This window comes from Chrysochloris asiatica, unplaced genomic scaffold, assembly GCF_000296735.1.
Source record: "Chrysochloris asiatica unplaced genomic scaffold, ChrAsi1.0 scaffold00042, whole genome shotgun sequence".
Taxonomy (NCBI): domain Eukaryota; kingdom Metazoa; phylum Chordata; class Mammalia; order Afrosoricida; family Chrysochloridae; genus Chrysochloris; species Chrysochloris asiatica.
Window position 1 is genome coordinate 14,511,308 of NW_006408560.1, and position 26,188 is coordinate 14,537,495.

The following is a 26,188-nucleotide window of genomic DNA, read 5'->3' on the forward strand; positions in this document are numbered from 1 at the left end:
ACTCATTAACAACCTGCGATATGCAGATGATACAAGCTTGCTTGTTGAAAGTGAAGAGGACTTAAAACATTTACTGATGAAGATCAAAGAGCACGGCCTTCGGTATGGATTACATCTCAATGTCAAGAAAACAAAAATCCTCACCACTGGACAAATAAACAACATTCTTATCAAGGGAGAAAAGAATGAAGTTGTCAAGGGCTTCGTTCTTCTTGGATCAACTATCAACACTCATGGAAGCAGCAGTCAAGAGATCAGACAACATATTGCATTAAGCAAATCTGCTGCATAAGACCTTTTTACAGTGTTGAAAAGCAAAGATGTCTGCTTGAGGATTAAGGTGCGCCTGACCCAAACCATGGTATTTTCAATAACCACATATGCATGTGAAAGCTGGACAGTAAATAAGGAAGACCTTAGAAGAATTGATTCCTTTGAGTTATGGTGCTTGAGGAGAATATTGAAAGTGCCATGAGCTGCCAAAAGAACCAATAGATCTGTTTTGGAAGAAGTGCAGCCAGAGTGTTTCTTAGAGGCCAAAATGACCAAACTTTGTCTCTCATACTTTGGACATATTGTCAGGAGGGACCAGTCGCTGGAGAAGGGTATCATGTTTGGTAAGCTGGAGGGTCAGAGGAAAAAAGGACGACCCCCAACAAGATGGATTGGCCAAATGGCAGCATCGATGGAGTCAAGCATGGCAACAGTAGTGAGGTTGGCCCAGGATCGGGCAGTGTTTTGTTCTGCTGTGCATAAGGTCGCTTTGGGTCGGTACTGACTCATTGGCACCTAACAACAACAACAACTCTGTCAAGTCAGTTCCGACTCATAGTGACATCATGTTACACGGAGCCACTAGCCAGATGTACCTACTAAGAACTTGAAACGCATGACTGAGGAACTGACTGAAAAATAAAACCCAAAAAACAAAACCTCCCAAAAGGAAAATACTCAAAATACTTACCACCATGTAGCCTTTAAACAGAAAAGGTACAGCTTACATTATGACAAAGTATCTATATTGTTAAGTGAAAACTAGGCAGTTGCAGATGTAGTAGAACAATATTTATGTATAATTCCTTCTGTGGAAAAAAATCTTATTTGAGCTAAATATGTGTTTGAATACATGGGAAAGATACACATGAAACTACTAACAAAGATTGAAGAAAAGAACTCTACTTCATAGCCTTCTATAATACTTATATCTTTTATGATAAATGTTATCGTTTGTTAAAAAACAAAACACAAATGTATCTTTGATGCACCACCACTGGATAATCTGTATTTATTAACCTCAATCTAATCTGATTTTTCTTATTTAACCTTCAGTTAACAGCGTTTACCTCTATTCACTTTTGACAAGCTTCGCTCAGCTTAATGTCCTCAGTCTTTACTCAATGTTTTTATGGTGGTGGTTGTCAGTTCTGATGCATACGACCCTGTATGGGGTTTCTGAGGCTGTAAATCTTTTTTTCTGGTTAACAGTTTATTAAATAAACTATTTTGTACCCTATTCGGGAGATTTCAAAATCCTTCACAAGTGGGCTTATAGAAAATAGTCTGCAAACCTAAACTGAAAACAAAAACACACTCACTGAACACTTATTAGAAAAGCAGCAAGAATGTTAGGAATTACATTAATTTCATCTGTACGGACACGTAATGAAGATGATCATGTGTCATCAAGCAATTTTACAACTTGCAGAGTGTTAATGCTGAGCAGTGGATACAGTAATGTCTAGTAACAAATAACAGTTTCCATCTAACACTATCTGAGAAACAGGACAAAATAAGGATTGTTGTTCTTTTTTCAGATTATTTTCTAAATTCATACTACATGCACTCTCACACCGATTTAGAGAAGTCACTGTGCAGACTGATGAGGCAGTCAATTCCTTTCAGAAACACATTGAAGTGTTGGGGTTCGAGGGGAACCCCATTACGTGGGTACGCCCAAGGGTGAGACGTGGATGAAAACAGGCCAGGGACACAGGCTGATGGCGAGTAACGAAGTTTATTGAAAGCAAGAAGTTTATATAGGGCAGTTCTGCAAATCATCGTTGTTTTGCATAGTTACAAGTTTATCTTTTGCTATGAATCACAGGACCCTGGGAAAGCTACTTTCCCTGCATGTTTATCTTTTACTGTGAATCACGGGATCCTGGGAAGGCTACTTTCCTTGTGTTGATAATCAGACTTTGTCTGGTTAGACCCAGACTTAAAGTTTTATGAGGCCTGGAAGCCTTTTGGCCCCCAACACTGAAGTCTATTTACAAAACATGCAAAGGGAGATTTTTAGGAGGTGTAACTACAAAACTGTGGATACAGCTGATTGACAGATTAGACAGATACCTTTGCTTCTGTGCACCTAAATCATCCCCATCCTTGTTGGAAGAAATACATTTTCAGGGCATAGACAATAAAACAGCATACAATGCAGAGACAGAAATGAAGAAATTTGCAAATTCTTTGGATTTCTAGTTGTTGAGATAAATATTTTGTGAGCTGAGTTTACCTCAAGCAGCAAAACCAGAACCAGCTATAGTAACTGAATACATGATCCTTTCTCTTCTACCTCATTCTTTATCTTCCTCCAGAAGCTGTAGATGTCTATTTAGTTTATCTGCCATCATTATCTGTTGTCTTAACGAACCTGCATCTACAGCAGTCATATCATCTGAAATTCCTTTAGTTGTTGTATCTATATTTGAAATGCCATACATGGAATCATTTCTGACCACCTGCCCATTTTGGCAAACTGCATTTTCACTCTTTTTAGTCTGCCAACTGCTCAGATTTCTTCTTTTTGAGGGGTTGGAGGAGGTCTTTCTAATCCAGAAAATTGAACAATCTTTTACTTAGTATAAGTACCCAAGGTGCAGTTTTCAGTGCCAGAGGTTTAAAATGAGTACACTGAATAAGGTTAAGATCTGCTGTTCTTGAAAATGAAATGTCTTCATAATTTCAAGTGAAATGCACAGAAGCACCAAGGCAAAGCAGGCAGGGAGAGAAAAGCTGGAAATCTTCATAGGAGCAGAAAGGCTCATCTTTCTTCCAAAGAACAGCTGATAGAGATCTGAACTGCTTATTTGTGATTAGCAGCCCAGTGCATAACTCATTACGCCACCAGAGCTCCTTGTAACATCTATATGCTCAGTTTAAAATAATTTGCACTACTTATACACAGTTATTCAAATATAGGAGTCTTCGGTGTGGTGCTGCAGTTTAATGCATTGGATTGTTAGGTCAGTTGGAACCACAAAGTTGGTAGTTCAAGCTTTCTCAGCCACTCCTCGGAAACCCTGTACAGAGTCATTATGGGTCGGAACCGACTCGATGACATGTAGCAACAATAACAATAACAATTCAAATACTGGAGTCCTGGTATGGCACTATGGGTTAATGTGATGGACTGCAGAGTCAGTTTGAACAACTAGGTCGGCAATTCAAGTTCAACAGCTACCCCTCAGAAACCATATACAGGGTCACTATGGGTTGGAACTGATTAAACGGCACTTAACAACAACAACATTCAAATATCAACTTTTTTCAAATAGGCTTAGGAGTCCCCAAAACTAACTCCCTGCATTTCAGACCAGCCAGCTCTTTCTCTCTCTCTCCCTCATCCCTTATGGGCTAGGTCAACAGGCACCACCCATAGGCTCAGAAGTCCAACCACCTCCCTGCACTTCTGACCAAAACCATAACACAGCTACTGCCATCTAGTCAATTACAACTCATAGGTTTCCCAGACTATAGATCTTTACAGAAGCAGACAGCTTCATCTTTCTCCTGAGGAGGGGCTGTTGGGTTTCAACTGCCAATCTTGTGGTTGGTAGTCCAACACCTAACCCACAATATCTAAATGACTCTTTCTGACCAGTTAAGTACTTCTGACTCTCTCATCTCCAGCCTCTGTAGGATACGTCAATGGGGGCCAAATGAACATGTACAATCTCAGACCATCTCTTCATTGCTGCACCTGCCCCATTTGCATTCATCTTGTAGCCTCATGTGTACTAGGGTGTTTACTAGGCTAATGTACTAGGCTGTTTACTCACCAGCTCCCTTTAACTCCTAGTCCTAAAAGGGGATTCTCCCAAGAGGCACTATATTTTTAAGCAAAGTAAATATATATGTTTTTAGACAAGCAAAAATGAAGAAAATTAATGCATAGTACCTTGTAGGTACTTAGTAAATAAGTGTTAATAAGTAAATTTGTCTTTATTTTAAAGTCTCAGTTCAATAGTGCTTCTTTTCCTAATAATTATTGGAGGAAAAGTCTATTACAAACATAGTTTGGTTGGAATCTTAGTAAGACTAAACCCAAGACAACCATTGTTGTTACTGTTTGGTGCTGACAAGTCAGCTGCAAATCATAGCACCACAATATAACAGAAGAAAACACTATCCAGTCCTGCACTATCTTCACAAAAATTGCCGTTTGAGATCATTGTTGCAGCCACTGTGCCAATTCATCTTGTTGAGAGACTTCCTCTTTTTTGCTGACCTTCTCCTTTATTAAGCATGACGCCTTCTCCAGGGACTGGTCCCTATTGTCAGTGCACAGAAAGTATATGACACAGATTTGTTTATTTTTCTGGAAGTTCATGGTGTAGTCTATATTCTTGGCCAACACCCTAATTCCAATGGAGCAATTCTTCTTCAGTCTCCTTTATTTACTCCAACTTTCACATGCATATGAAGCAACTGAAAATACCATCCGTTGGTTCAGGTGCACCTCAGTTCTCTAAGCGACATCTTTGCTTCTTAACACTGTATTTTTTTTTTTTAACTTTTTATTGTAAATTGAATGAAGATTTATGGAGCAGATAATCAGTTTTACACTTAACAAATCATATACTTTGCTTTATTACACTGATTACAATCCCCTTGATTGTACCATCAGTTAACAGTAGTTATGGTGGTAGTGAGTCAATTCCAACTCACAGTGACTCTGTACAGGGTTTCCAAAGCTGTAAATCTTTAAGATGAGCAGGAAAAAACAAAACAAAAATGGCAGTATGATTGGCTACTACAAGAAAAAGCAAGTTGTTCACCAGGAAGCCATCCAGACAAGCAATCAATTCCTTCAGGACACACCCCCCTCCAAGACTGAAACTCAAAGGGAACACATGAGCAGGCATGTAAGCTTGCTGGGGACCACCCTGGTCTACTGGCAAGTGGAAGAGGGGCAAGACAGCAATGAAGAAATGGGCTGAGTTCAACCACGTTCCATAGACTCCCGTTGACCTGGAGATGAGAGAGAGAAGAGGAAGGACTGGTTGGTCCAAAGTGTGGTGAGACGTGGGGACTGAGTCTGTGGACAAGGGCATAGCCATGGAGGGCTAGAGCTGAGAGTGAAGCATGCAACTGATATGATGTGAGGGGAGACACACAAGAATGCCCAAACTTGCAGATAGTACCCATTTGACCTAGCCTCGATGACTTGATAATCAGAACTCAATTAGAGGAAGATACAAAAACAATTTTTGATAAAGGAAATGAGGGTAAATTGCTACAATTTGATGAACTTGACCTATACTTATGGATGCAGTAGCTCAAAATACCAATGAGAGGGAGTCTTCACATCAAGGATCAGTCCTATCCCCTCTGTATACAGGGTAGATAGGGATGGGCAACTAGACACTGGCTACCTAAAATGAGGGGGCTATAAAGGCACGAAGTAACTGGCTTACAAGGTTTCAAGAGGGAGTTTAGTTTAAGAGTGTGTGGGGGAAGATAGAGTCCCCACTGAAGTTTTCATCTTGTCTAGACGAGTCTGGTAAAAAGAAATGGGGATAAGATTCTTAAGATTCAACAGTGAGTAATTGTTATCATGACTAATTGCAACTGTCACAACTGTAAAGGTAGAAGTTTTGTAACAAAAACGGGGGAGTAGCTAATCTTATAATCCAGAAACAGAGGACCCTAGGACCATCAAGGGAGAAGAGCACAAGCAGAATGCAGGACCCTATCCAGAGAAGCAGCGACACCGAAGATGGAGGCAGGGATGATGACATGGAGAGAGGGAGCAGCTGAGGACTCTAGACTCATGGAAAGAGAGGGACTGAGTGTTGGCGGCCCGGAGGAAGGTTTGCAGAATGTGCTCTTTGGTTGTTTAAGTTATATAATCCTGAGTGTTTTTGTGTACTTCTCCCCACCTCAGCCCCCCCAAAAAAACAGAGGAGGGAATGGAAGCAAATACTGTTGAGTGATGATGAATGGAGGAGATCGTAATCATTGCAATAAAATGATGACATAAAGCTGATGTTCTTCCATGTAAACTATCACTCAGTTCACAACCAAAATAATCCAAATATAGATTTTTGTTAGAAAAAAATGAATGAGCAATAGTAGAATAGATGTCTGTTGTTTTAGGGGCTCAGTTTACACATGTAAGTTTGTTTCTTCCAAACAACATTTACCTCTATTATCTTACTTTGGCAACATATTACTAATACTTTCTAGCATTTTGGGATCATTGTAAAAATTAAAGTTTTTATCATTAAGAAAAAAATGAATAGGAGGGATATCATTGCTGATGTCAGAAAGGTCTTAGTTGTAAGAGAATACCAGAAAGATGTTTACCTGTGCTTTACTGACTATGCAAAGGCTTCTGACTGTATGGATCATGACTAATTATGGACAACAATGCAGAGAATGAGTATTCCAGAACACTTAATTATGCTTATGAGGAAACTGTACACAGACCAACAAGCAGTCATTCAAACACAATAAGGGGACAGTGAATGGTTAAAAATCAAGGAAAAAATGTGTGTCAGGTTGTATTCTTTCACCATATTTATTCAGTCTGTAGACGGAGCAAATAATCTAAGAAAGTGGATTATATGAAGAAGAATGTGGCATCAGGATTGGTCGAAGACTCAGTAACAACCTGCAACATGCAGATGATACAACCTTGTATTCTGAAAGTTAAGAAGACTTAAAATACTTACTGATGAAGATCAAAGACCACAGCCTTCAATATGGGTTGTACCTCAGTCTAAAAAAAACAAAAATTCTCACCACTGGACCAATAAATAACATCATGATAAATGGAGAAAAGACTGAAGTTGTCAAGGGCATTATTTTGCTTGGATCTATCATCAACACTCATTGAAGTTGTTGTTAAGTGCTGATGAGTCAGTTCTGACTCATAGCGACCTTGCATAGGGTTTCCAAGGAGCAGCTGGTGAGTTTGAAGCACTGATCTTATGATTCAGACTGATCTCACAGTTCTGCACATTATCCCACTACGCCACACCAGAACTCATGGAAATAGCAGTCAAATGACATAATGCATTAGGCAAATCTGCTACAACGATAATGGACAATGAATAAGGAAGATCATGTAACAATTGATGCCTTTGAGTTATGGTATTGGAGAAGAATATTAAAAGTATCATGGGTTGCTAGAAGAAAAACAAATATGTGCTGGAAGAAGTCAAACCAGAATGCTCCTTGGAAGACAGGAAGGCGAGACTTCTCTCTTATACTTTGGACATATTATCAAGAGGGACCAATCCCTGGAGAAGGACATCATGTTAGGCAAAGTGGAGAGTCAGCAAAAAAGAGGAAGACTCCCAACAAGATGGACTGGCACAGTGGCAACATCAATAGGCTCAAGCTTAACAAGGCTTGTGAGGATGACGTAGGACCAAGCAGTGTTTTGTTCTGCTGTGCGTAAGGTCACTATATGGAATTGACTCAATGGCAACTAACACAGATTTACATTTAATTGATGATTGTATAATGGTGTTCTCAGGTACTCACTACTAGTCCTAGTAGATGTGGTAGAGACTGGTAGTGTGAACACAATTCTCTGTTCAATGTTTGTGTAGTGTAGCTCAGGGCAGGTTCACACACTTCCAGAAGCAGGGGTGCTCTGCCTGACACCTAACCCCAGGCAGAGCAAAGACTGCAGGAAGGGGTACCATGGGCTGCTGGATTGGTGAAGGTAAGAATTGGTCACACCTCCAACTATACAACAGCATGTGAACAAGGGAGAACTGCACTCCCTTGCCAGGAACTTCCATCTGTGTCCCTGGGACACAGGATTTTTACTGCCTCAACAGCAACAGAGAGCAGTCCAGCAGGCTGTGAGAAAAGTGGATGAGCCCATGTTGTCCCTTCTTTGGTCTTCCACCATATACACTGTGGTTTGGGATGGCTCCTGAGGTCCACCCTGCCAGCCGTACTGTGGGTATGCTTGGTAGGGGTAACCCTGAGGAGGTGGGGCGGGTTCCCCCATAGGCTCTGGAGGGTAGACCTCAGGCCCAATTGGTTGTTGTGGGTAAGATAAGTATGGGTTCGATGGACCGGGGCCTGGATACAGTGGAGGGTTCCCGTGGTTCATCAGGGACTGCAAACTTTACCTCTCCTCTCCACAAACGGGACACTGACTCAGTCACTGGTTCAGTCTGGACTGTATAGTTTAGGGCAACAAGGGACAATCCTTCTAACTCTTAAAGTCTATTAAACTATGAATATTCAAATAAAGAGTAGCTACAAAGTTTTCAAATGTTCACATTCCACTACACTGTTAAAAGAATGAAAATTACACAGGAATTCACATGTACTAAGTACAAAATAAGTATAAAGTAGGATAAGTACTAGAGTGCTAACTGTAAGATCTGCAGATCAAACCCACCAGCCACTTCTTGGAAACCCTATACATGATAACTATGAGTCAGAACTGACTCGATGGCACTTAACACCAAGTACAAAATACAATTTAATAGAATAGCTAGTTTTTAAAAAGGGATACTAATCACCCCTATATTGGGATGACGTATGATCTCATCAGTTGTAGAAGGAGGAACAAAGTTGACAGAGGGTGTTGGTCTTTCACCTTCAGCCTCTAAGACATCTCTGCTCTTTGTGCTTTCTTTCAGTCTTTCTGTTGTGACTACATACAACACAGATTATTTTTTACTAAATTTTAAAAATACAGAGCTTCCATTTAAAAATTTTTAAGAACCAGTGGTTTATTTTATGTTGTTCTTTTTCTGGGTTTCTTCTCCAGTTGTAACAACTTTTGGTTTCTTGAAATTACCAACATTTCTGTAAGTTCCCTCAACAAGACCTCTAGATCTTCCAGCACAGACAACAGCCACTCTCATGTGCTGTTATCACCTGTTGCTCCATAGCTGTCACCTGGCTGCTCCTTCTCCTTAACTGCACATGAAGACACTGCCATGCTTCCCACAGGCCAGCCACTGGCGCCTCCCTTGTACTTTTAAGTCTGCTGTATAACACTAGGTAGGAGATATATTCAATGTACATTGCTGTGTTGTTGTTAAATGTTGTGGAGTTGGTTCTGATTCACAGAGTTTCTGTATAGAGTTTCTGAGGAGCAGCTGGTGGGTGGGTTTCATATACATATGACCTTGGGCCTCTGGCTGGGTGGAAAGAGCAGACAGTGACCCCTAGTAGTTATCTTGTTTAACTAGCTTGACTTTTACCCCAAGACACTCTTGAGGTATTCTTTGCCCTCTGCTATAGCATAACCACTCTTACTTTTCTTTCAGCCATTACAGGTAACAGGAACCAAAGTAACCATCTAAAAATCCAAAGTCTCACTTTTCATGTCCTTTCATTCTTTCTCATACAAAGTCTCCAGCTTCTACTAGTCTGGGGCCATTACAATTTACAATGCATCTTGCCTTGAACGCCAGTTGTGAAAATGGCTTTGCAGCTGCAACATCCTACCTCATCTAATTTCGCCAGTGGGGAAAAAAAACACTGCCATCAAATCAAATATTACTCATAGCAACCCTATATAGGGTTTTCAAGACTGTGAATCTTTATACGAGTGGACAGCCTCATCTTTCTCTTGCAGAGTGGCTGGTGGGTTTGAACTGCTCATCTACGGTTAGTAGTTCAGCACTTATCCTACAGTGCATCCAAGGCTTCACAAGGGAGAAAGAGAATCATTATCAGCATCAACTGACCAAGGCTAATTCCTGTGAGGTGAAGGTCAGACATATCTTCTTTTTACCAATTCTAACAGCAGTCACCCCTCCCGCAGCACGCTCTACTTCTCTACTGAATTTGAGAATTCGTTGCAATGGCCACACAGAACTCAAGAGACCATACTCAATTATGGGGTTTACTAAGGAAGCAACAAATTACAATTCACAATCAGACACTACTTAGGATATAATTCTTCTATCAGGACAGCCTATTTTCAACGATGCCCAAGATAGGTCTCTCTCTGGCCCACCCTCAGTCTGGTTTCTGGCCTGCTCTGGTGAGTGTTACAAACCTCTTTAGTTCTGCCAATAAGTACTGGGGATAACCCCAGTCAGCATGGAAGCTTCCTATCTGAAGGCAGTCAGCTCTCTCACTGGTGGGGGTGTATGAGGGGAGGGTGGGAGCAGCATAACTGCCTTGTCCTGTGCAGTCTTTTGTTAGTCTCCTAGTTCTGCTGCTGCCTCTTCTCAATGTCTTGTGCCTTCTCTAGGTTTACAACTCTGTCTCATGTGTCTATGAGGATCTCAGCAAAGGGACCACTGGTGCAAAGAACATGCTCCACTCCAGTCTCTTCTTAGTGGTAATGAGGTCCCTTCTGTCAACCTCTAGGATGGCTCATTTTAAGCCTAGCAGGATACCAAGTTGACCAATCCCTTCATAAGGTTCCATAACCTCAAGTGCATGGTTCCATTTCCACGAAGGTGCCATGAACTGTATTTGAATTATTAACAATTATTTTGGCATCCCCTTAGTAGAACACAAGCACCACATCTGCACAGTTCCATCCAGTCATTTGATGGAGTTACAAGACCATGGTGAGAAAGACCATATAAAAGTGATCCATTGTACTGCAAATGGCTACAATAACCTTACTTATCTATTGTCACTATTTGTCTTAGCCTAGGTCTCAGGATAAAAAAACAGAGGTTTCTTATTTTAAAAATAATGTTTTAAAAACCTTAATAGCCCTTGTGACTTCTCTGATTGAGACATGTTTCTAGAATATTAAACTGGGTTCTAGTCCTAGGAGTATACCCAATCCTCACTTATCAACATGGTTAGGTTCTAAAAATCAGGGCGTTATGTGAAAAATCAACACTATGCAAAAATTACATAACTTCCTTACCTGGCACCTTCTGCAGTCTCCCTGCAGACACAGCTTTGGGGATGCCCAGGCAGAGACGGCAGAAGAGGTTCCTGCAGGCCACAACCTGCCATTAGGCAGTGGCTTCCAACTCTTACCAGTTTTCAGCATTCTTCTGCTCCACTAACTCCTACATCCTGTACTCTCTTCCACTTGTAACTATGAGTTTTGTGCCCCTTAGTGTGTATAGGGGTGGGTGGGGAGGGCTTTCCTTCCTGGGACTTCTTCACCTATAGATATGTTTCCTGTACAGCCCAACAACCTCTTCCTTCTTGAACACTGGTTAGTCAATTAACTTCCTGCAACCCTAGGCATCCTTCCTCCTCAGGCTCCTGAGGCCTGATAGGTCAGGCCCTTCCTACAAGCTAGAGTCTCTCCCAATGCTCAGAGGCTACCCCTAGAAACACTACCCTGAGGTGCATGCTGCACCTGTTTCCCAGAAATTTCAACCTCCTCTCTGCTCTCCCAGGAATCATTGTCAAACTTGGGTAGCTGCTCCTACTACTACAAAGGTCTATGTGAGATCTCCACCCAAGTTTTTGCATCTTGGTGTGGGCCAACCCTGCTCCTGTAATGCAGGTGCAAAAATGGCATGGCAGAGGAGTTGTCTGAACTTCTTTAACTTCACAAGGGGAAAGGAGAATCATTATCCGTATCAGCTACCCAAGGCTTCATGTCTGTAGATATGTATATTTTTCTTGGGAGGGGGTGCATACTTTTCATTAGATTCCAAAGGAATGAATGACCTAAAAGCTTGAATTCTCACAAGAAAGACTAATGGGCTAATATATCAGTTATTGACTATTAGAGGGTTGATTCTCCAGTTGTTATGTAGATGGTCTGAGAAAATAGTTGATGACAAAAGTCTAAGATGACAGCTGTAAAAACAGAAGAAAGGAGGCTCCTCCTTAATAGTGTCTTAGTTTTCCTGCTCTTCCTAAATAAACTGTGGCTCCTTTTAGACTTAGCAAGTTGAAATGATGTTTCTTTTTTTTATATCCTGAAGAAGCTTAACTGGTAGAATGAACTTTGGGTGAGTCAGTGAACAACCAAGAAATATTTATGTTTAAGGCAAGAGTACTTAGCGTTCAAGATTATCAGAATGATGTTTCCATTTGTCTGTCTTGCAATTTGCATCTCATTTCTAGCCTTCTTTTTTTTTTTTTTTAATTTCTTTAAACTTTTTCTTGTGATTTGGGTGAAAGTTTATAGAGTAAAATCATTTTTCCCAAAATGACTCTTAACCCAAAAATAAGAAGTGGGAAAAAAAAAATTAGAAAATTAAACTACTGATTAAAGGTAATTGTCAGTTAAATATAAAATTAAATTAACCAAAAACATCCTAGTCTTCAAACTTTTAATTAATGAAATTTTTACAAAATTTCAGGCAGTATAAATAATAAATGTACACAAAACCACTTACCTTCATTTCCTACATCATCATTCATGAGTCCCCCTAGCCACATTTTCCAGTTCTCGTCATCTGCTGTATTGGGGTCATACATGTCTGGGGTGATATCTGGAGCTCGGAGCTTGGCCTCTAGTTGCCCCAGGGGAACATCTTTCAGAGGCATCTTAGAACGGGTTCTGAATGCAATGAGGCTGTCATCCATGGTCTAGCCAATGAAGAAGGGAAAAAAATGTGCCACTGAATGCCTACTGCTTCCAAATTCTTCAAATCTCACCCTTACCTCTATGCTTCTACTATTAGCTTAAACTATAAGATTTCACTTCTGAATAATTTGAGCTTTCTGTTGTTTGTTTCAGAAACTTTAAGATAATGGCATAATTCTGAAAATCAACATTTCAAGAACACTTACTGTGGTTTTATTGAGACATAATCCACACACCATAAAATTCACCATTTTATGAGTTGAATGGATTTTATATATTCAGAGTTATGCAAGCATCACTATCTAATTTCAGAATATTTCTATCAATACAAAAAGAAATCTCATGCCCATTAGCAGACACTGGCTTTGCCCTCTAACCTCAAGCTCTTGTAAGCCACAAATCTACTTTATGTCTCTGGATTTGCCTATTCTGGACATTTTCAAGAAATGAAATATATTATGTGGCCTTCTGTATGGGGCCCCTTCACTTAGCATACTGTTTTCAGGGCTCATCCATGTTGTAACATGTATCAGTACTACGTTATTCCTTTTGCTCTCAATTAATGTGATTATGTAAGTAGACCACATTTTGTTTATCATTCATCAGTTAATGAACATGTGGATTTTTTTCCACATTTGGGGTATCATGAATAATGCTACTATGAATATTTATGTAAAACATTTTGTGTAGACAAATGTTTTCACTTCTCCTGGTGTTTTCAAATGGCTAGGTCATATAGTAACTGCTTAACTTTTTGAGGTAGTTTAAACTTTCCCACAGTGGTTGCATGATCTTACATTCTAATCAACAATTTATGAGGTTTTACTTTCTGAACACCCTTGTCAATGCTAATTATTATCCATCTTTTTTACTATACTAATATTAGTGGGTGTGTAGTGATATCTCTTTGTAATTTTGATTTGCATGTGGCACTGTGGGTTAATGCACTAGACTGCAAGGTTGGTTTTAACTGCAAGGTCGGCAGTTCAAGCTCACCAGCCACTCCCTGGATACCCTATAGAGGGTCACCATGAGTCGGAATCAACTCAACAGCACATTAACAACAATGACTAATTATATTGAACATCTTTTCATGTGACTATTGGTCACTTGTGTATCTCCACTGAAAAATGACTTTTGGTATCCTCTGTTCATTTTTTAACTGAGCTATTTGTCATTTTACTGTTGAGCTGTATGAAAGAGTTCTTATACTATGAATACAAGTCCCTTATCAGAGATCTAATTTACAATTATTTCTCCCAATCTTTGGTTTATCTTTTACTTCGTGATAGTATCCTTTGAAGCACAAAAGTTTTTAATTTTGATGAGGTTCTATATATCTACTTTCTCTTTGTTGTTTATGCTCTAAATGTCATAACTCAGAAACAACGACCTAAAAAAAGATAACAAAGATTTACTCTTGTGTTTTCTTCTAAGGTTTATTAAAAGGAAAATTTTAACATCAATCAGATAACTATTACATAAAGCTTTTCTTTTTGTGTGTATTAAGCGTGACCTTTTTTTGTTCTGTATTTACTTTTTATAAGCAAAACCATTTTATTTATTTTGCCTTCTTCCTCACTTATAGTAATATGTGTCTTCCCTCTAGTGATTCACAAAAAGCTTTTCAATGATTAAAATAGAATCTAAATTCCTTAACATGGCCCCCAAGCACTTCATGATTTAGTACTTATCTAGCTATCTGGCCTCACTCCTACTACTCTCTCCCATGACACCTAGGTCTAGGTCAATTTCTATCCCTTCAACATGCCAAGACTGTTTCCATCTTAAGGACTCTGAATATGCTGTTTCCTCTGTATGGAGCACTCTTCCCAGATCTTTTACATGGCTAGTTCCTTCCAATCAATAATTTCATCTCCCTAAGGAAGCTTTTATTAATCATTCTATTGAGAGTGCTGTCAGTTACAGTCTTATTATCTGTTTTATTTAGCTCATAGCACTCATCCTTCTCAAATTGTTATTTGCCAACCATATCTTACACCATATACAAAAACAAACTCAATGAGGATTAAAAACCTAAATGTAAAACCTAGAACTATAAAGATCATCAATGAAAAAATAGGGACTTCAATGTTGTTGTTGTTGTTGTTGTTAAGTGCCGTCGAGTCGGTTCCGACCCATAGCGACCCTGTACAGGGTTTCCGAGGGTGTAAATCTTTACGGGAGTAGAAAGCCTCATCTTTCTCCCGCGGAGCGGCTGGTAGTTTCGAACCGCTGACCTTAAGGTTCGCAGCCCGATTCGTAACCACTACGCTACCAGAGCTCCTTACATGGCACAAATGCACTGCCAAACATATAAACAAACTGTAGAAGACAAATAGATGACCAGGACCTCACAAAAATTAGACACTTATGTGCATCAAAAGATTTTGTCAAAAGAGTAAAAAAAGAGCCCACAGACTTGGAAAAATTTTGTTGCAATGACATATCAGACAAAGGACTAATCTCTTAAAATTTGTAGAAAACTGTAACACCTCTACAAGAAAAAGACAAATAACCCAATTAAAAACTGGGGCAGAGGACACGAACAGACACTTCACCAAGGAAAATATTCGGGTCAGGCAGTCAACAAACATATGAAAAAATGATAACAATCATTAGCCATTATAGAGATGCAAATCAAACAACAATGAGATATCATCTCACCCCCATATTAATAGCAAAGTTAAAACAAAAAAAAACAGAAAACAACAAATGCTGGCAAGGATGCAGACAGACTGGGACCCTCCTACATCATTGGTGGGACTGCAAAATGGTTTAACTACTGTGGAAAACAACATAGATATATGCACACCAATGTTCATTGCAACACTATTCGCAATAGCAATAAGATGGAAACAGCCGAAATGTCCATCAACAGAAGAATGATTAAACAAAATTTGGTAAAAAAAAAAGGCAATAGAATACTATGCAACAGTGAAGAATAAGGATGAATCTGCGAAACATCTCACAACATGGATGAACCTGGAGGACATTATGCTGAGTGAAATTAGTCAATCACAAAGGACAAATATTGTATGAGACCATGACTGTAAAAACTCAAGAAAGGTTTTCAAGCTAAAATAAATATCTTTTGATGGTTACCAGGGGTAGGAGGGAAAGATGAGTAACTCACTGGTTAAAGGGTAGGCACATTAACTCAGGTAATGAAATAATACAAAGATAATATATAAGAAAAGGGAAGTTGGCAGAAAAATAATTAAGACAATGAAGACACAGGGAGATAGGCAAGGGCTAAAGGGGATAGAGCTAAATACTATTATATACACACCCTTGGAACAACAGAATAAGGTAGCTAAACACACAGACAGATACACAGACTGAAAAGGTATGGGAGTAAGAGTGGGAGAATACTGACAAATACGTAAGGGTTTAAGAGACGATACAGGTACATGGGCGTTTAATTTTGCTGCAAACACACCTATGAAAGTGGTGGAGCATAGTGGGCAAAATGATAACTTGTTGTTAGGTGTTGCCAAATCAGTTCCAACTCATAGCGACCTTATGCACAACAGAATGAAATACTACCCAGGTCCTGTGCCACCTTCACAATCAATGTTAGCCTGGGTCCATTGCTGCTGCCACTGTGCCAATCCATCTTGTTGGCTGTCTTCCTCTTTTTCACTGACCTTCCACTTAACCTAATATGATATCCATCTCCAGGGACTGGGCCCTCCTGATAATATGTCTGGAGTATGAGAGACAAAGTCTCACCATCCTAGCTTCCAAAGAACATTCTGGCTGTACTTCTTCCAATGCAGATTTGTTTGTTCTTTTGGCAGTCTGTGGTACTTTTAATATTCTCCTCCAACACCAGAACTCAAAAGCATCAATTCTTTTATGGTCTTGCTTAGTCATTGTCCAACTTCACATGCATATTGGTAGTGGCAGTGTGCTGTAGAGTCGGTTCTGACTCATAGCGACCCTGTATAGGGTTTCCGAGGCTGTAAATGTTTACGGGAGCAGAAAGCTTCATCTTTCTCCCACAGAACAGCTGTTAGTTTCGAACTGCTGACCTTGAGATTGTTGTTGTTGTTGTTGTTATGCGCTGTGGAGTCAGTTCCGACTCATAACGACCCTGCACAGGGTTTCCGAGGCTGTTAATCTTTACGGGAGCAGAACGCCTCATCTTTCTCCCGCAGAGCAGCTGGTAGTTTCGAACTGCTGACCTTGCGGTTCGCAGCCCGATTCCTTGAGATTAGGTGACCAATTTGTAACTACGATACCAGAGCTCCTTTCACATGTATTTTAGACTACTGAAAATACCATGGATTGAGGCAGGTACAACTTAGTTTTCAAACTGACATCTTTGCTCTTTAACACTTTTGGGGTCTTATGCAGCAGATTTGCCTAATACAATACATGGCTTGATTTCTTAACTACTGCTTCCATGAGCGCTGATGGCTGATCCAAACAAAACATAAAGTATTTGACAACTTCAATCTTTTCTTTATTTACCATGATGTTATTTATTGGTCTAGTGGTGAGGATTTTTATTTTCTTTATATTAGGGTGCAACCCATACAAAAGGCTGTGCTCTATGATCTTCATCAACAAGTATTTTAAGTCCTCTTCATTTTTAGCAAGCAAGGTTGTATCAGACGCATATAAAAAGTTGTTCATGAGTGTACTTCCAATCCTGATGCCACATTCTTTTTCAAATAATCCAGCTACTCATAAGATAATTTGTTCAGCATATAGACTGAATAAGTATGGTGAAAGAATGTAACTCTGACACACACCTTTCCTGATTTTAAACCATTCAATGTCCCGTTGTTCATCCGAACGACTACTTCTTGGTCTATGTACAAGTTCCTCATGAGCACAAAAGTGTAATGGAATACTCATTCTCCCCTAAGTGGTCCATAATTTGTAATGATCCACACAGTCGAAAGCTTTTGCATAGCCAATAAAGTACATGTAAACAACTTTCTGGTATTCTCTGCTTTCAACCAAGGTCCATGTGACACCAGCAATGATATCCCTTATTCCATATCCTCGTCTGAATCTGGCTTGGCATTTCCTTGGCAATGTAATGTGGCAGTCATTTTTTTAATTATTTTGAGCAAAATTTTACTTGCATGTGATATTAATGATATTGTCTGATGATTTCAACATTCTGTTGAGTCACCTCTCTTTGGAATGGGCACAAACATGGATCTCTTCCAATCAGCTAGGCAGGTAACTGTTTTCCAAATTTCTTGGCATAGTTGAGTGAGTGCATCCAGGGCTGCCTCAGTATATTGAAAGATTTCAATTTATATTCTGTCAATTCCTAGAGTCAGAATCTTGTTCTTTGCCAATGCTTTCAATGCACCTTGAATTTCTTCCTTCAGTATTATTGGCTCTTGATCATATGCTACCTCTTGAAACATCTGAACATGGGTCATTTCTACTTGGTACAGTAACTTTGTATATTCCTTCCATCTTCTTTTTATGCTTTATGCATCGTTCAATATTTTGTCTAAAGAATTCTTCAGTATTGCAAGTCAAGGCTCCAATTTTTCCTCAGTTCTTTCAGTTTTAGAAATGCTAAGTGTGTCTTCCCTTTTGGTATTCTAACTCCAGACCTTTGCACATTTCATTATAATATGTGACTTTTTCTTCTTGAGCTGCTCTTTGAAATTTTCTGTTTAGCTCTTTTACCTCATTTCTTCCATTTGCTCTAGCATTTCTATGCTGGAGAGCATGTTTCACGGTTTCTTGTGACATCCATTTTGGTTTGATTTTCTTTCTTGCCTCCTTAATGACCTTGTGCTTTTTCCCTTTATGATGCTCTTAATGTCATCCCACAACTCTTCTGGTTTTCTGTCATTAGTGTCTAATGCATCAAACCTGTTTTTCAGATGGTCTTTCAATTCCAGTAGTATATGTTCAAGGTCATATTTTGGCTCCTGGGGACTTGTTCTAATTTTCTTCGACTTCAACCTGAACATGCACATGAGCAATTGATGGTCTGTTCCATAGTCTGCCCCTGGCCTTGCTATGATATGGAGCTTTTCCATCTCTTCTTTCCACAGATATAGTCAATTTGATTGCTGTGTATTCTGTCTGGTGAAGTCCATGTGTATAATCCTCTTTTATTTTGTTTAAAAAAAGTTATTTCCAACAAATAAGTCATTCATTGATTTTGCAAAATTCTATCATGCAATCTCCAGAATCGGTTCTATCACCAAGGCCATATTTTCCAAACACTGATCTTTCTCTTTGTTTCCAACCTTTGCACTCCAATCACCAGTAACATCTTAATTGCATATTTCATCAATTTCAGACTGAAGAAGCTAATAAAATTCATCAATTTTATCATCATTGGCTTTAGTTTTTGGTACATAAATTTGAATTTAAAAAGTGGTATTCACTGATCTGTCCTGTAGGTGTATATATATTATACTATCACAGACAGCATCATACCTCAAGCTAGATCTTGAAATATTCTTTTTGATGAGGAATATGATGCCATTTCTCTTCAATCTGGCATTTCCATCATGATAAACATGTGATTATCAGATTCAAAATTGCTAATACCAGTACAATTCAGTTCACTAATGCCTAGGATATCGATGTTTATGCATTCCATTTCATTTTTGACAACTTCCAATTTTCCTAGAATCATTATGCATATCAATATTTATGCATTTCATTTCGACAATTTTCAATTTTCCTAGAATCATACTTTCTTAGAAATACAATTCCATCTTCAGATTTCTTTATAGGCATTTCCTCTCATTTTTAATTGTGGCCCATTAGCAAATGAAGGTCCCAAAGGCTTTGCTACATTCACATCATCAAATCAACTCTACTTTGAGGAGGCATCTTGTCCCAGTTGTAGTTTGAGTGCCTTCCAACCTGAGGGGCTCATCTTTTGGACTGTATCTGACAATACTCTGGTGCTTTTCATCATATTTTAGTATTCAATATTCTGATGCCAGCTGACAGTGTTCCACTGCTATTCATAAGGTTTTCAGTGACTAAACATCTGGAAGTAGTCCACCTCTCCTTTTTCTGAGTCTGTCTGGAAGCTCAGCTGAAACCTGTCCCCCATGGGTGACCCTGCCGGAATGGAAAACAGTTACCTGCCTAGCTGATTGGAAGAGATCCATATTTGTGCCCATTCCAAAGAGAGGTGACTCAACAGAATGCTGAAATCATCAGACAATATCATTAATATCACATGCAAGTAAAATTTTTCTCAAAATAATTAAAAAGTGACTGCCACATTACACTGCCAAGGAAATGCCAAGCTTCCAGCATCACAGCAACATGCAACAAATTGACAGACAAGTGGTGTGATAACGTCATAGATATCTTATGTCAATGAGCTGCTGTGTCTGGGAGTTCAGTACCATAGTCTCAAGGGGCACCATGATAAATCTGCATAACACAGTTGACAAGACAATGTTATACATCCTACTTTGGTGAGTAGCATCTGGAATTTTAAAAGCTTAGGAGTGGCCATCTGAGGTGCAACTAATTGGCTCTCCCTGTCTGAAATAAAGAGGAGTGATGAGCATTTAAGATGCTAGGAATCGATTAGTCCAATGGACTGATGGAACATGTGAACTTCAATCTCCACAACTTTGAGACCGGAAGAACTAAGTGGTCGGTACCTGGCTATTGCTACCAACTGCTTTAAAAGGGGTCACATTAGAAAGTCCCAATAAAGGAGAAGAAAATGTGGACCAAAACTCAAAATAATTTATTTAAAAATGTCCAACTTCCTGGTCAGAGAAAGACTGGAGAAACCTGAGACTATGGTCCTCAACCACCCTTCAGGTCTGGAAAGGAACTCACCTTTATGGACCAATTTTCAACAACCAACACTACCAAAGTATGCTCACCACAGAATGGTCAATCATTTAAAATCAAAAAGGCAACATTTACCTAAGGACAAAATTGAGAAGGGATGGAAAAGTGGGTGGAATGGAAATAGGAACCAGAGAGAGGAAGTGGGATAACTGTTGTTGCATGGAAGGGATTGCAATCATTGGAATGAAACAAAGAATATGATTTGTTGAATGTAAAACTGATGTCTATAAAACTTCACATAAAAAAAAAAAAAAGAACAACTTCTGTACATATGGCAAAACTATTGAGAAACTAACAACAAAAAATTGATATTTATTTATATTTTTTCCCTATAAGCTCCATAAGGACTTTTACTGTCTTGTACTCTGATGTACTCCAACTTCAAGCATTCACTACGTCTACTGAATATATAGTTAGATAAAAATTATTCTCTATCTCCATTATTCATTCACTCAAAAGCAGCATGATTAAATTAGATGACCTCTTGAGTTTTCCATTCAATATTTGGTTTTATTAAATGTTAGGTCAGACATTTTTCACTAACTTACAAGACTAGGGGGAAAACTTAGAACATTAGAAAGGACTGATACATGACAGGATTATAAAATCAGCAAATGACAATGCCCAAAGTAATGTTAAAGGAGCTCTAGCAGCATCGTGAGTTGTGAGTTGGGCTGCTAACCACAAGGTCAGCAGTTAGAACCTCTCAGTCACTCCACATGAGAAAGACGAAGGTTTCTGTTTCTGTAAATATTTACAGCCTCGGAACCCTATACAGGGCTGCTCTGAGTTGAAATAAAACCACCACCACCACAATAGTAATGAATGGAGTCCTGGTGTTGCATTGGAGGATAAGCACTGAACTGCTAACCGCAAGGTCAGAGGCTTAAACATATCAACAACTCCTCAAAAACCCTGTAGAGGGTCACTATGAGTCAGAATCCAAGCTGACAACACTTAACAACAACAAAAACACAGTAATGACTGTTTTGGGCAAGAATAAGCAATGCATAGTAAAACTAATGGGTGAAAGGATGTCGTTTGACTCCACAAGATATTAATTAAAATGGAAAAACCAGTAAATTTAATGGAGAAACCAAATACACACCACCTTAATCCAATCAGCAAAGTTACCATTACCACTAAAGGAATGTCATATGTTTTCTGAGATGATGCATTCAGAAAAAAAAAAAATCACTTACATCAACAGTGCTGGCTCTATTTATAAAGGAATACCAGAAAAAATCCAAATTAAGGCGTATTCTACAAAATAACTTGTCTGTACTCTTCAAACATATCAAGATTATGAAAGACAAAACGGCTGAGAAATTATCGGTTTAAAAGGAGACTAAAGAGACAAGAACAACTAAATACAATCTTAGATTGTAACCTGTTGTTGTTGTTGTTAAGTGCCACTGAGTCGATTCTGTGAAATAGGTGGTGAGTGCCCCAGAGCACACCAATACACAATGATCAATTAAATATAAATATAACAATATCTTGGGGAAAACAATTTAGCTTATGTGAAGAAATAAAACAGAGTGCCTCAAACAAGTGAGCAAAGCACAAAGACAGAAATTATAATACCAGAAATGGTATCAGATCTACTTACTAAGGAATTTAAATTAGAAACAATATAAAAACAGAATTTAGAAAGCAAAAAATTAATACTAAGACTTCAGAAAGGGCAAAGAAGCAGAACTGAATTAATGGAAGGCCCAATTCCTGAGATTGAAGACCAATCTCGCAATATTCATCTGCTAGAGATACAATCAGAAAAAAGAAAAAAGTACAAAGAAAGCCTAAGATTTATGCAGGACCCTATCAAGAGGAATCGCCAGATGGAACACATAGAAATCAAATTGACTACATCTGTGGAAGGAGAAGATGGAAAAGCTCCATTTCATCAGTAAAGACAAGGCCAGAGGCAGACTGTGGAACAGACCATCAATTACTGATATGCAAATTCAAACTGAAACTGAAGAAAATGAAAACAAGTCTACGAGAGCCAAAATATGACCTTGAATGTATCCCACCTGAATTTAGAGATCATCTGAAGAACAGATTTGATGCATTAAACACTAAAGACCGAAGACCAGAAGAGTTGTGGGATGACATCAAGAACATCATACATGAAGAGAGCAAAAAGTCATTAAGAAGACAAGAAAGAAGGAAAAGGTCAAAATGTATGTCAGAAGAGACTCTGAAACTTGCTCTCCAGCGTAGAGAAGCTAAAGCAAATGGAAGAACTGAAGAGGTCCAAGAGCTGAACAGAAAATTTCAAAGATCAACTCGAGAAGATAAAAACAAATACTGTAATAAAATATGCAATGATTTAGAGTTGGATAACCAAAAGGGAAGAACACGGTCAGCATTTCTCAAGCTGGAGGAACTAAAGAAAAAATTCAAGCCTCGACTTTCGTTATTGAAAGATTCTCTGGGCAAATTACTGAATGATGCAGGGGGCATCAAGAAAAGATGGAAGCTCAGAACCTTTCTGCCACCGCATTCGGACCTCGCTGCTCTAGCCTCCAGGGCACGGTCCATCCTTGCAGCCTGCGATCCGCAGAGACAAAAATTATATATTGTTTTCTTGCCCCGCACACACTCGAGGCAAGCAAAAAAAAAACCCCAAAACATATTTTCACCATGAGGGAAATCGTGCACATCCAGGCTGGTCAGTGTGGTAACCAGATCGGTGCCAAGTTTTGGGAAGTTATCAGTGATGAACATGGCATCGACCCCACTGGCACCTACGACGGAGACAGTGACCTGCTGCTTGACCGCATCTCCGTGTACCACAATGAAGCCACGGGTGGCAAATATGTTCCTCGGGCTATCTTGGTGGATCTAGAACCTGGGACCATGGACTCTGTTCGCTCAGGTCATTTTGGCCAGATCTTCAGACCAGACAACTTTGTTTTTGGTCAGTCTGGGGCAGGCAACAACTGGGCCAAGGGCCATTATACAGAGGGGGCTGAGCTGGTTGACTCCGTCTTGGATGTTGTTCGGAAGGAAGCCGAGAGCTGTGATTGCCTGCAGGGCTTCCAGCTGACCCATTCACTTGGTGGGAGCACCGGCTCTGGAATGGGCACCTTGCTCATCAGCAAGATCCATGAAGAGTATCCTGACCGCATCATGAACACCTTCAGTGTGGTGCCCTCACCCAAAGTATCTGACACTGTGGTTGAGCCCTACAATGCCACCTTCTCTGTCCACCAGTTGGTAGAGAACACTGACGAGACCTATTGCATTGATAATGAGGTCCTCTATGATATCTGCTTCCGCACCCTCAAGCTGACCACACTAACCTACGGAGACCTGAACCATCTTATCTCAGCCACTATAAGCGGTGTTACCACCTGCCTCCGCTTCCCTGGTCAGCTCAATGCCGACCTCTGCAAACTAGCAGTCAACATGGTGCCCTTCCCACGTCTCCACTTCTTCATGCCTGGATTTGCCCTGCTAACCAGCCGTGGGAGCCAGCAGTACCGGACTCTCACTGTGCCTGAGCTCACCCAACAGGTCTTCGATGCCAAGAACATGATGGCTGCCTGTGATCCCCGCCATGGCCGGTACCTCACTGTGGCTGCCGTTTTCCGGGGGCGGATGTCCATGAAGGAGGTGGATGAGCAGATGCTCAACGTACAGAATAAGAATAGCAGCTACTTCGTGGAATGGATCCCCAACAACGTCAAGACAGCTGTCTGTGACATCCCACCCCGTGGCCTCAAGATGGCAGTCACTGTCATTGGTAACAGCACTGCCATCCAGGAGCTCTTCAAGCGCATCTCAGAGCAGTTCACCACCATGTTCCATCGGAAGGCCTTCCTCCACTGGTACACAGGCGAGGGTATGGACGAGATGGAGTTCACCAAGGCTGAGAGCAACATGAACAACCTCGTCTCTGAGTACCAGCAGTACCAGGATGCCACCGCAGAAGAGGAGGAAGATTTCGGTGAGGAGGCCAAAGAAGAGGCCTAAGACAGAGGCCATCACCTCAGGCTTCTCAGCTCCCTTAGCCTTGTTCCTCAGCTGCCCCTTTCCTCTCCCTCAGAATTTGCATTTTCTGCCTCTGTCTTTTTTCCCCTTCCCTTGAGAAGGTTCTATAATAGCGCCTGACACATAGTCGGCACTCAATATATACTTTTGTTTGTTGAATGTCTCCTCTCTTTTTCCACTCTGAGAAACCTGCCACTCTAAGTCATCCTGTATTTCCCTCTGGCACCCATGCCTTCCATCTGTCCAGTTAATATTTCCCTCTGTTTTCAAGATAATACTCCAGGAAGCTGGGTCTCCTCCAGGTCTTGTTTAGAACCATGTGCTGTAAACCCAGATGGCCACCAGCCTCAGCCCAAAGTGTATCCAGGGTAGTCACGGAGAAAGGAAACCAGTGAACTCACAGCAGGTAGAAGTCACTAGAAGGAAAGGACTGGGATTTCCCATTCTAGAGCAGTTTTAAGGAGGGGACTCCAGATTATTTCAGCCATCACCAGGCATTTCCCTGTTCCTGTCACTTCAGGGCTGGTATTAACAGTATTATCTCCATTTTTGGCTTCCCTTGAAGCTGTCCTAAGCTCCCAGTTTCTTTTGAAGGGGTCTGCCTTGCTTGGTCAAGTGGGATCCTTACTTCCCCCACTTTACGGCCCTCTCACATTTTATTCCTGTTCCACTTTAAATATGAATAACAGGCTTGACATGGCAATGTGTGTGCAGCCGCCTACAGGTTTGAGAGTCGATTACCCCAGAGGAGCAGGACCAGGGCCTTATGACATTTCATTTGTTCCATTCACTATTAACTTTTTTAATTTCTATCTCTGTCTTATTTCTCCCCCATTCTACACTTTAAATTTCTATTTGTGTTAAACTTTTTTTTTTTCATATTGAAAAGATGACATTGCCAAGAGCCAAAAAATAAAACAGGAATTAAAAAAAATTTTTTTAAAAGAAAAGATGGAAGACGCTCGGCACCGATAAGGGGAAGTGAGGGAAAAACAGCAATGAAACGGTGAGCTAAGCCCTACAACGTTCAATAGACTTCTGTAAACCCGGGTGAAGACCGGGTGGGCCAGCAGTGTGGCAAGACCTGGGGACTCTTGGGCCCAGAGTCAGTGACATAGCCACAGAGGACTAGAGTGGAAAGTGAAGTGTCCACCTGAAAAGAAGAGAGGGCATATACATAAGAATACCCACACTTGAAGATGATACCTACTTGTCCTCGCTTCAATGACTGGATTATCAGAGCTCAACCAGAAGCAAAAAGAAGAAGGAAAAGAAAAGAAAAAAAAAAAAGTATGCTCATACAATTTGATGAACTTGACCTACACCTATGGAAGCAGTAGCTCAAAAGAGGGAGCAGGCCCTTGCAGCAAGAATCATTCCCACCCCTCCTACACACAGTGGACAGGGATGGGCAACTTGGACATTGGCTACCCAAAAAGAGGGGGGAGGGGATAAAAAGGCAAGAAGTGATTGGCTTACAAACTTTCAAGAGGGAACCTAGAACCAGAGGGCCTGGAGAAAGGTAGAATCTCCAGTGAGTAGTATTCAATCTGTCTAGGTGGCGCTGATGCAATGAAATCCAGATAGGTCTCTTGTGATACAATAGTGAATAATTGTTATCAG

At 40.2% G+C, this 26,188-nt stretch overlaps 2 protein-coding genes across 3 annotated transcripts in view; one reads left to right on the top strand and one right to left on the bottom strand.

Annotated features, from left to right (window-relative positions):
- GON4L (gon-4-like (C. elegans)) overlaps positions 1 to 26,188 on the bottom strand; it is a 168,209-nt gene that overhangs the window by 52,548 nt on the left and 89,473 nt on the right. For both annotated transcript variants that reach the window (XM_006861565.1, XM_006861566.1), the window contains exon 10: positions 12,546 to 12,738. In XM_006861565.1, the coding sequence (XP_006861627.1) occupies positions 12,546 to 12,738 (193 nt within the window). The remainder of the gene's footprint in view (positions 1 to 12,545; positions 12,739 to 26,188) is intronic.
- Positions 23,213 to 24,547, top strand: LOC102834282 (tubulin beta chain-like). The gene is made up of 2 exons (XM_006861564.1): positions 23,213 to 23,226; positions 23,332 to 24,547. The coding sequence occupies exons 1-2, from the start codon at positions 23,213 to 23,215 to the stop codon at positions 24,545 to 24,547; spliced, it is 1,230 nt and encodes a 409-aa protein (XP_006861626.1).